Source organism: Scomber scombrus, chromosome 16 (genome assembly GCF_963691925.1).
Source record: "Scomber scombrus chromosome 16, fScoSco1.1, whole genome shotgun sequence".
Classification (NCBI taxonomy): Eukaryota; Metazoa; Chordata; class Actinopteri; order Scombriformes; family Scombridae; genus Scomber; species Scomber scombrus.
In genome coordinates, this window is record NC_084985.1 from 3,762,823 (window position 1) to 3,774,968 (window position 12,146).

Genomic DNA, 12,146 nt, shown 5'->3' on the forward strand with positions numbered 1-12,146 from the left:
TTCTGCTATCAAACTTCGGAAAAGCAGCAGGTTTTTTTTAAGATTCCAGTATTCTTAGCGTTTAGAAACCATCGTCAACACATTCTCTATGTTCATGTAATTGATAATGACTCTGAGCCAATATCAGAAAATAAAAGATGATATGAAGCCAAATTGATACTGTAACAGAGGTATTTTCTGTGCTTAACCTTCGTGTCGTCGTTTTGACTCTTCCTTCTTTCCTCCCTTCCTTCCTTCCGTCTGTCCTTCCTTCCTCCCTCCTTCTCTCTTTCTTTCCTTCCTTCCGTCAGTCCTTCCTTCCTCCCTCCTTCTCTCTTTCTTTTCTTCCTCTCTCTTTCCTTTCTTCCTTCCTTCTGTCCTTCCTTCCTTCTTTCCTTTCCTCCTTCCTTCCTTCCTTCCTTCCTTTCTCCCTACCTTCCTTTGTTCCTCCCTCCCTCCCTCCCTCCCCCATTCTCTCTTTCTTTCCTCCCCATTACCTTCCTTCCTTCCTTCCTTTCTCCCTCCCTTCCTTCCTTCCTTCCTTCCTTTCTCCCTACCTCCCTCCTTCCTTCTTTCCTCCCTCCTTCCTTCCTTCCTTCCCTTCCTTCCTCCCTCCTTTCCTCCCTTCCATCCTTCCTTCCTCCCTCCTTCTCTCTTTCTTTCCTTCCTCTCTCTTTCTTTCCTCCCCTTTCCTTTCTATCTTCCGTCTGTCCTTCCTTCTATCCTTCCCTCCTTCATTCCTTCCTTCTTTCGTTCCTTCCTCCCTCCTTCCCTCATTCTGACTCGAGGACAACAGGAGGGTTAAATAATCATCCATTCTTCACATAACCCCTGATTAGCTTAATAGGACAATGTAAACCCTTGGGGGCCACACACCCTTCAGGGAGGGAGGGAGGGAGAAAGGAAAAGAGGAAGGGAGGAAGGAAGGAAAGAAGGAAGGAAGGAAAGAAGGAGGGAGGGAGGAAAGAAGTAAGGAAAGAAGGAAGGGAGGAAAGAAGGAAGGGAAGAAAGAGAGAAGGAGGGAGGGAGGAAGGACAGACGGAAGGAAGGAAGGGAGGAAAGAAGGAACAGTCAAAACAGACAGGAGGGTTAAAACAAAACCCATTTTATTGCATAATCTTGAGGCTGTTCGTTGTTGAGGGGCTTTAAATTAAAATCTAGCCTTAAGTATTTCAGTATATGTTGAGTTCATGTTGTGCATCTTACTAAGCAATGCAGTAAAGGCTCAATAAGGGTTTTCCTACTTCGAGCTGCAGTAGCTGTCAGCAGTTTTCATCGTTCATGCAGTACAACAAATGGACAGCAGGTGGCAGTAATGCGCCATAAAGCTGTTTGTCTCTCTTCATAAAGTCAAACCAGAAGAAGAAGAAGGCTGTTTGTAATAATATTAGTAATTTCAGCTCTAAAAGTGCAGTGTGTACTTTTGTGCCCTGAATATTAAAAAAGGGAACATCTTTAGTCCACACTCCAGATCAACAGGTTTATTTCATTTTGGTTCCCTTTTATTTATCTAATTATGACTTTTGTAGAAATATTAGCAGGGTTCAAAATTAACTTTTTCATCCACCAGCTAAATGAATACTGAATTTTCCAATTTTATGAGCCATGCAATATATTACCATTGTTTTTTGGCAGGTGAGTGAAGCAAATCTACCTGTCACTTGCATATTTGGTGTTTGATGATAATTTTGTGCCCTAAATATTTCCTTTAGTCCACACTCCAGATCAATAGGTGGCGGTATTGCATCTGAAAGCTGTTTGCAAGCCACCAATAAACCCTTTAAAAGCCGAAGAATGCTGTTCTCCGCTCTCTCTCTCCAGTACTGATATTTCCCACAACACCTGAAGGACACATCATCCGGCTCCAGCAGTAGAAGGTCGAAGTCGCCCTGCAGCTGCAACCAAAAAGCACCTCCACCTCCACCACCACCACCTCACCTGTCCTCCACCTCTCCTTCACCTGAGTATCAGCCAGCATCAGTGAAACATGGCACCTCGGAGGTTCTTCGTGGGAGGAAACTGGAAGATGAACGGGACCAAGGAGAGTCTGGAGGAGCTGATCTCCACCCTGAACACCGCCAGCCTGCACGATGAGACCGGTAACTATGTGATGAGAGAGAAAAGCCTGCAGGGTTACTGTCAGGTGCAGGCTGCTGCAGAGATTAATCATATAAAATAGTGTGAATCAGATGATGATGATGATGATGATGCTGCTGATCAGATGGCGCAGTGACACTGAGTCATGTGATCAGGATGAGTTGCATAAAGGCCTCTGACGTTTCTGTTTTATCCTCACTGCTGCACAGTAAACAAGTGCAATTTATGCTCAATTTTTAGGTACATCTGCACCGATTAGTCGATTAATTGATTAGTTAATTGACAGAAGATTTATAGCCAATTGTGATAATCTATTAATCATTTTTAAAGAAAGAAATAGTCCATATTCTCTTTTTATAAGATAAGATATTCCTTTATTCGTCCCACAAATGGGGAAATTTGCATTGTCACAGCAGCAAAATGGACAGTAAAATAGAATATAAGAGCAGCAATAAAAAAAAGGAACAATAATAATAAGTAAAAAAACAATAATAGTAAAAATATATAATAAAAATAATTGTAACATTATTTACAAGAGTAATATTGCTATTGAGTGGTAATAAACCAGAGGGGATATTCTTATTGCACAGATTAAAGTGAAATAAATATAAATGTATATTATATGTATATTACACACAATTGAAATGAGTAGTATACATGATATACTATATTATTTATAGTCCAATACTCTGCAATATAGTTATTTATATATTATATTGCAGAGTATTGGAGGACATTAAAAGTGCTGTGTGTGTGTGTGTGTGTGTGTGTGTGTGTGTGTGTGTGTGTGTGTGTGTGTGTGTGTGTGTGTGTGTGTGTGTGTGTGTGTGTGTGTGTGTGTGTGTGTGTGTGTGTGTTACTGGGAGCAGTGATGGTCGTACAGTCTGACAGCTGCAGGGCGGAGGAACCTGCGACCTGATTTAATCCTTTATGACAGTAAATTGAATATTTTTGGGTTGCAGACAATGAAAGACACTTGATGACGGACATTTTTCACCATTTTCTGACACTTTAATCAATTAATTAAGAAATGAATCACAAATGATATATATATATATCTGAGTGAGAGATTTTCTATTTTCTGTCACTTTATTGCTTACTATTTATTCCACTACATTTATTTATATTGTCAATTCTTCTATAAAATAGCTGTGTCTATGTAGGGACCATTTTTTCATGTTTCAAATGTCTTTTAACCCTCCTGTTGTCCTCGAGGGGAGGAAGAAGGAAGGAAAGGAGGAAGGGAGAAAGAAGGAAGGAAGGGAGGAAGAAGGAGGAAGGGAGGAAAGGAAAGGAAGGAGGGAGGGAAGGAAGGTAGGAGGGAGGGAAGGAAGGAAGGAAGGGAGGAAGGGAGGAAGGGAGGATGGTAGGGGGGAGGAAAGAAAGAGAGGAAGGAGGGAGGGAAGAAAGAAGGACATAAGGAAGGGAGGAAGGAAAGGGAGGAAAGAAGGAACAGTCAAAACAGACGGGGTCAATTTGACCCGGGAGGACGACACAAAGGTTAAAGGACAGTTTCACAGTTTTTAAGTCTGGTCAGGTGTCTAAAGCAGTTTTTCTTGCTGTAATGATTCCTCCTGTTCATACTGACCATTAGAAGATCCCTTCATCATGTTTACAATGGAAGTGATGGAGGACTAAATCCACAGTCCTCCTTCTGTGGAAAAAAAAAAGTATTTAAAAGTTGATCTGAAGCTAATATGAATAATATAATTAAAATAAACACAGATGGAAATAATTTAACCTAAACAAGCTGCTCCGGTGTTTTTTAGTGTGTCAGGCTTTGGAGCCGAACTGCAGCTGTTACTGATTGAACTCCTCTGGAAATAAATTTAACCCAATTAAATTATATTCAATTAACTATTTCAGTTCGGGGCCAAAAGTCACTTCTTATTATCTGCAGCTCAGAGTGTGCTATTAGCTTCAAATAGACGCTGTATGAAGTTCTGCTGTTTCATGATGTACATATAGTTTAAAGTAGGCAGAGCATTGATTAGTTAATTGGCAACTATATTAATAAGGGTTTTTTAATGCAGAAATGTTGTTTGGTCCCAGTTTCATAAATTTAAAGCTTTTCTTTGACAGTCAGAAAATATAAAAAGACATTTGAAGACGTCACCATTGGCTGTGGGAAACTATAATTGGCATATTTCAATATTAACTGACATTTTAAAGAGAATATAATGAATAAATAAATTAATATAATGAAAATAATCCTTCATTGCAGCCTTACATTTAAGTCATTTAAGTTTTCCTAAAAAAATCCAGTTACAAAATGCATTTATTAGTATTTTAAAGTTTAGATCACCTTAGTAATATGCATGGAGCTTTTACAATCTTAAAGGATAAGGCTGCAGTTTTCTATATATTTTATCAATAAATCTATCAGAGCTCAACCTGATCTACTAACATCTTACTAGGTGTGTGGTAGACCTGCACATCTGGAGGAAAAAAAGCAGTAGCTGGACCAAAGAACTAAATCTGTAAAGGCAGAAGAAAGTAGCTCCCAATGCAGGTATAGTTTATAGTTGATCCATTATACTATACCTGCATTGGGAGCTACAGTGTGTGGACTTTCTGCTTTTACACATTTACAATATTACAACATATATCAATACAATCTTTGGGTAATGTAGAATTAAAACAAAATTAATTGATTAAATAACTCACTCAGTGCATATTTTCAACAAAGAGAAAAGAAAAGCAGACTAATACCAGCGATCACATTTTCATTCTCTGGAGAGTAGTTCGGTGTACTGCAGACGCTACTGAGCATGTGCAGGAAAAACCTTGATTTTGCACTAAAGTTCTTAGAGACATTTATAACTGAGCAATGAACTAACTTGATGAAACTCTTCATGATAAAGGAAAATGTCACCCAGTGCAGCAGTAAGAGAGTCAGAGAGAGAGGAGAGAGAGAGACTTCAGGATTGGACGAGGAAAAAGAGAGAAAGTGCAAAGAGGCTCAAAGATTAAATTAAAGTCACAATAAACAAAATAAAAGACACTTCTTTCTTTCCTCCTATTTTCCAGAGGTGGTGTGTGGTGCTCCCTCCATCTACCTGGACTTCGCTCGGTCCCATCTGGATCCAAAGATCGGCGTCGCAGCTCAGAACTGTTACAAGGTGGCCAAGGGAGCGTTCACAGGGGAGATCAGGTGACTGAACACAATCAAATGAATCATTTATTAACGCTGTAGAATAATTAGACGGGCTGCAGGCTGATGAATATTTAAATCACTTTTCTTTTGTGTCATTTTAAGGGTTTTTAAAATGGTCCCTCTAATGTTTCCTGTCTCTTCTTTCCCCTCCAGCCCGGCTATGATTAAAGACTTCGGGGTCGACTGGGTGATACTGGGACACTCTGAGCGCCGACATGTGTTCGGAGAAAGTGACGAGCTGATTGGACAGAAGGTGAGACACTTATCTTTAATGGTGATGTAGGAATCATTTAGATAATAACTGAAATATAAGAACAAAGTTGATCTTTTTAGTTTAAGCAGCTCAGATCTGTCGGCTGGTTTTGGTTATTTACAGATGAAAAGATGTTTAGGAGACTATTAACCCTCCTGTTGTCCTCGAGTCAAGGAAGGAAGGAAGAAGGAAAGATGGAAGGAAAGAAGGAAGGATGGAAGGGAGGAAAGATGGAAGGAAGGAAGAAGTAAAGATGGAAGGAAGGACGAAGTAAAGATTCAAGGAAGGAAGGAAGGAAGGAAGGAAGGAAAGATGGAAGGATGGAAGGGAGGAAAGGAGGAAGGAAAGGAAGAAAGGGAGGAAAGGAAAGAAGGAAGGGAGGAAGGAAGGACGGAGGAAAGAAGGAAGGAAGGTGGGAGGGAGGAAAAAAGGAACGAGGGAGGGAGGGAGAAAGGACAAGAGGAAGAAAAGAAGGAAAGGAAGGAAGGAAGGAAGGATGGAAGGGAGGAAGAAGCAGGAAAGGAGGAAAGGAGGAAGAAATAAGGAAGGGAGGGAAGGAAGGAAGGAAAGATGGAAGGAAGGATGGAAAGGAGGAAGAAGGAAGGAAAGGAGGGAGGGAGGAAGAAAGGGAGGAAAGGGAGGAAGGAAAGGAAGGAAGGATGGAGGAAAGATGGAAGGAAGGTAGGAGGGAGGGAGGGAGGAAAAATACAACGAGGGAGGGAGGAAAGAAGGAAAGGATGGAAGGAAGGGAGGAAGAAGCAGGAAGGGAGGATGGAAGGGAGGATGGAAAGATGGAAGGAAGGTAGGAATGAAAGATGGAAGGGAGGATGGAAGGAAGGTAGGAATGACAGTGTTTTTGTGTGTTATAATCTGCCAGCTGTGTGTTTGTTACCAGCTGCAGGTAATAAAGTTGTGACTCTGTGTTGAATCTCAGGTGGCTCACGCTCTGGAGAACGACCTCGGGGTGATCGCCTGCATCGGGGAGAAGCTGGAGGAGCGCGAGGCCGGCACCACAGAAGAAGTCGTCTACGCTCAGACGCAGGTCATTGCAGGTAAAATGCAACTTTTTACCCTTTTATTTTATATTATTTATGATTTTTATCCACCTTTTCTCATGTTTTCTTTACTTTTCTTAATGTTAAATGTTTGTTTTCATCTTTTTTTCTATCTTTTGTATTATTTAGTGTTTAGTCTTGTGTCTCATCTCTTTTCTCGTCCTTTTTAAAAAGTAAAAGCTGATTTTTTTGACACTCTGATGAAGGTTTCACACTAATTTGCATCAGCATATTTCTCATCCTTTAGTTTTAAACAAACTGACCCCGTCTGTTTTGACTGTTCCTTCCTTCCTCCCTTCCTTCCTTCCGTCTGTCCTTCCTCCCTCTTTCCTTCCTTCCTTCCGTCTGTCCTTCCTCCCCCCCTCCTTCCTTCTTTACTTCCCTCCTTCCTTCCCTCCTTCCTTCCTTTCCTTCCTCCCTTCCTACCTTCCTCCCTCCCTTCCTTCCTCTCTCCTTTTCTTCCTTCCTTCTTTCCTTCCTTCCTTCCTCCCTTCCTTCTTTCCTTTCCTCCCTTCCTTCCTTCCTCCCTCCCTCCTTTTCTTCCTTCCTTCCTTCTTTCCTTTCCTTCCCTTCCTTCCTTCCTCTCTCCTTTTCTTCCTTCCTCTCTCCTTTTCTTCCTTCCTTCCTTCCTTCCATTTTTCCTTCCTTTCTTCCTTCCTTCCATCTTTCCTTTCCTCCCTTCCTTCCTTCCTCCCTTCCTTCTTTCCTCTCCTTTCCTCCCTTTCTTTCCGCCCCCTTTTCTTCCTTCCTTCCCTCTCTCCCTCCTTCCTTCCTTCCATCTTTCCTTCCTTTCTTCCTTCCTTCCTTCCTTCCTTCCTTCCATCTTTCCTTCCTTTCTTCCTTACTTCCATCTTTCCTTCCTTCCTTCCTTACTTCCATCTTTCCTTCCTTCCTTGACTCGAGGACAACAGGAGGGTTAATATTAATATCCTAATTTTTTTGTGGCACTTCTTCAGATCTTCTCGTATCTGCTGGTTGTACTTTGTTCATAAATATAAAAAAAAACCTGCCTTCCTCTCTCCCTTTCTTCCTTCCTTCCTTCCATCTTTCCTTTCCTCCCTTCCTTCCTTCCTCTCTCCTTTCCCTCCTCTCACTTCTTTGTCCTCTCAGCAGTCGGTCTGATATCAAAGAGTTTCACATTTTTATTAATGATCTTTTTCTCCGGTTACATCTCGGCCTCGTTTAACCTGCTGAATATAAAGTAGGCTACACATCCTAATTTAAATGCAAATAGGTCAGCAGCTTTCTGCCGCTAAAGAAACTTCATGAGACACACTCGTCTTGTTGCTCCGTTAATGCGGAGAGAGAGAGAGAGAGAGAGAGAGAGAGAACAGATGTGATGGATCAGGTTTATTAAAATGAATGTAGCTTCTCAGTTACTGTACAACAATATAATTAACTTTGTCCTGCTGCTTCTTTAAAAAGGAGAAACGATCATATTCAGCTGCTTTATATTAATATATAAATATATCTCTCAACTCAACACGAGAATCATGTTTAATATAAGGCAGGGGGGTCAAACATGAGGCCCGTGGCCCAGAACCGGCCCACCGAGGGGTCCAACCCAGCCCCTTTTTTCCTTCCTGTCTTCCTTCCTGTCTTAATTTCTTTTCTTCAATCCTTCCTTCCGTTCGTCTGTCCCTCCTTTCTTCCATCTTCCCTTCCTTCCTTCTTTCTTTCCTTTTTTCCTTCCTTCCTTCCGTTCGTCTGTCCCTCCTTGCTTCCCTTTTACCTTCCTGTCTTATTTTCCTTCTTTCCTTCCATCCATCTATCCTTCTCTCCTTTCTTCAATCTTTCCATCTTTCCTTCCTTCCTTCCTCCCTTCCTTCCTTCCTTCCTTCCTTCCTTCCTTCCTTCCTTCCTTCCATCTTATTAATGATCCGGCCCACATCAGACTGTATGTGGCCCTTGAATGAAGTTGACTTATATCCTCCTGATATAAGGAAAAACTCTCTGATAGATATTTATTAGTTTATCAGATTAATATCTAATGATGTGATGTCGTTGTGTTTCAGACAATGTGAAGGATTGGAGTAAAGTGGTTCTGGCCTATGAACCTGTTTGGGCCATCGGCACAGGCAAGACGGCTTCACCTGAACAGGTAAAGCTGAGTCTTCTAACTTTATTGTTTTATTGTTTACTGTATTTCTTATAAATGGAGCCAGTGTGACTCTATAATGCAGAGATCTGGGGGAAGTTGGGTCTCATAGTAAACATTGTGCATCAGGTTCATTTAAGACGGATACTTTCTATGTTAACATAAAGAATCGTCTTAAATGATTCATGTAGAAATTATATTTATTTGCACAGCTTGACCTGAGAAACTTAACTTAGCTGCTGTTGAGCCACAATAATCACACTTAAGGGAAACACATGAGGGTGAAATAAACCTTATTTTAGCCTTTATTTAAACCTTTAACCTTTTATCTACAGTATGTTCAGCCTGGCAGCCAAACAGCATTAAGATTTACATTTAATAAATCTGATCAAACTTATATTGCATCTCTGTAAAGCTAAAAGACACACAAATTCAATTTAGTTGCACTGCTACTACAGTAATTACGGTAGCTTAAAGGCAGATCAGGCGGGGAGTTCTGGTCCTCTGAAATGATGCCAACGCCGAAGTAACTTAAAACTGCATTCTATCAAAAGGCCACCAGGGGGCGACCGTTTTGGTGTCAAAAGGACTTCCGTCTCTATACAAGTCAATGGAGAATTCACCAACTTCTCACTTGATTTCTAACCTCAGTAAACGTTTTTCAAAATGTGTTTATGGTCTCAATCGCTAGTTTACAGCCTTCTTCAATGCAGTATGATGTTCATTTGGGACATTTTGGCCTCCCTGATTTTATATGTGACGATAAAGCAGGGTATGCATTAGGGCGTGGCTACGTCGTGATTGACAGGTTGATTGGTTCACAGGTTCAGGAGGGTGCCTCATGCTCCTCCTGATGCCCATATATGTAGAATCCATGTTTTAATTTTTCCCAGCATGCACCTGAAATTTTCAAGATGGCGCTGCTCAGATCCGAAACTATTGGCCTCCGAGCAGCAGTCCACAAAACAATGGGTGACGTCACGGATGTTACGTCCATTTTATATACAGTCTATGGTTAAGATTTGATTGGGGTGCCGTAATTACTGTATTAAGAGTACAACTTAATTTTAAAAAGTGGATTGCTGTGCTTCAAATTAAAAGACAATGGCAGACAGCTTCATCGCAGGCTGAGGATGATGATGATGATGATGAATCTAGAGCTGAAAAATGATTAAACAAAAGCACATCACATTTAGTAGTTTATGTATTGCATTTGTAATCTGTGTGTGTGTGTGTGTGTGTGTGTGTGTGTGTGTGTGTGTGTGTGTGTGTGTGTGTGTGTGTGTGTGTGTGTGTGTGTGTGTGTGTGTGTGTGTGTGTGTGTCCAGGCTCAGGAGGTCCATGAGAAGCTGCGAGCGTGGCTCAGAGCCAACGTGTCGGAGGACGTGGCCGACTCTCTGCGCATCATCTACGGAGGTCAGTGATGATTTTCAGTGATTCACTTTTTTAGCTTTGAACATGGAGTCATTACAGTGTGCCTCCATTTGTGCACCTTTATACTGGAGAGGTTCAGACTTTCAGATATATGCTTATATGATAGAGATTCAGCAGTTTAGCCTCATATGCTTGTAGATTAGTAAAGTTGTAGGAGTTATTTCAGGCATTTCATTTTTCTGTTTGGTGATGGAGCTCTTTAAGGAGGAGATGGATATGAAACCCTCCTCGTTGAATCATCAGTAAAAACAATGTGAAGCTGTGTGTCAAAATCTGCTTCTTTTATAGAAAGAAGTCAAATTGCAAAAGCAGTTTGATAAATATCCAGTCGTCGCGATTTCTGAAGCCCAGGCCCGCTTAAGTAAGAGAGAAAGAACAAAAGGAAGTGAAAGAGTAGAAAAAAAGTTTATGACATGATTGAGCCAGAGCAATTTGTAATCTTCCCTGTTCTGGAGGAAGAGGAGAAGTGGCTCCGTCGGATTCTGATTTCTTTTTCGGGATTGAGCAGCGGCGTGCAAAGGATCTTGGTATATGGGAGGCTGTGAAGGATAGCAGCGGTGTATCCTCCAAAAAGAGGGAAAAGAAGGCTGCATTCGGAGGAGCCTTCGTATCATGACATAATCGGCCTTAAAAATGCGTCCTTCGCAGGATGCAGCCCCTGAATTGGGACACAGCTTATGTTAGGTCAATGTCGACAGATAACATCAGTTGACAGATATATCCTTGGGCTCTAATGTTCACATTAGGAGTTTTCCTAATTAAACAGATAAAACGGAAGATGATCTGATGTCTTCTCGGCTTTTTGCAAAACTACCAACAAGTTAAATCCAGGTTTAATTTTTCCATTTCATCGCCTCTTCATCTCCTTTTTTCTCTCTCCAGGTTCAGTGTCGGGAGGAAACTGCAAAGAGCTGGCGTCTCAGGGCGACGTGGACGGCTTCCTGGTGGGCGGAGCCTCTCTGAAACCGGAGTTTGTCGACATCATCAACGCACGCGCGTAACGGACTCAGACGCCTCCGCCACGACCGATGACCTTTAATCTTTAGGTTTAGATCTCGTCACGTGTCACTATGTGTGTGTGCGTGTGTGTGTGTGTGTGTCGGCTAACTGGGCTGACTGATCACAGACTGACGTGTGTTAACTTTACAGAATGAAGCAGATAATCATCGTTCTGTTTGGTTGGTTTTTTGTGAGTTTAGCTCTTTTTGTCATGTTGAAACTCTTTCCATTTCTCTTTTCTTTTTTACCAGGAGAGCAGTTTCAGGTTCCAGTATCAAATATCAAATCTAAACTTGATTTTAAGTGTTAATAACAATACTTACAAGGCTTAAAAAGACTTCACAGTAGATTTTTTTCTTCTATTTCAGAAAATAAATTGATCAAATTCATGTGTAAGTTTATTTTTCTGGTGTTTTTTTCAGTTTCTTTATCAAACAGTGGAGACAGTGAAGTGGAAACTAATAAGATAACCCCTATATTTGATGTAAAACAATTCACTTTGTCACTTAAATGTTGAAGTATGTGAATGAAAGGAAGCGTTTGTTGTGTTCTCGTCGTTATCTGCTGTTAATTTAAGATGAAAAAACCAGATTTAATCTCCAGCAGACGATCAGTCAGCTCAGGTTGTTTAACTGTCCGTCTCACCTGACTGCACTTATGTTACTTCAGGGCCCTTTGACAATGAAGAAAGGATAATTAAATATATATATAATATACTTATATTCTGTTTACAGAGGATATTAAAGATATTTGTGCTGGCACTGACAAGGACTCACAGATAGTTTCTAAAGAGATTGAAATTAGTTATTTTAACACTTTGCTGCTGTATGTTTAACACTGGATGATGTCATCACATGTGACCAATGCAAGAAGAATAAAATGAATAAATCAAAATAAAGAAAGACGTGTTTTGTGTGTTTTATTAACCGTTTATCCTCTTAGGTCAAAATTGACTCAGTCTGGTTTATAAAGCATAAGATACAGATCATCACCTAATTAGTTAAACGTTTTTAGTCAACTTCACTCTAACTTATTACCAAAGGTTTTACACATATTTTTGGAAATCATGGTCAA

The 12,146-nt window shown here is 40.8% G+C and overlaps 1 protein-coding gene across 1 annotated transcript; it reads left to right on the forward strand.

Annotated features, from left to right (window-relative positions):
- The first annotated feature begins 1,780 nt into the window (after positions 1–1,780).
- tpi1a (triosephosphate isomerase 1a) lies at positions 1,781–11,386 on the forward strand. The gene is made up of 7 exons (XM_062435865.1): positions 1,781–2,078; positions 5,107–5,230; positions 5,387–5,486; positions 6,421–6,538; positions 8,557–8,642; positions 9,968–10,055; positions 10,956–11,386. The coding sequence occupies exons 1-7, from the start codon at positions 1,967–1,969 to the stop codon at positions 11,072–11,074; spliced, it is 747 nt and encodes a 248-aa protein (XP_062291849.1). The 5' UTR covers positions 1,781–1,966; the 3' UTR covers positions 11,075–11,386.
- Positions 11,387–12,146: the final 760 nt, after the last annotated feature.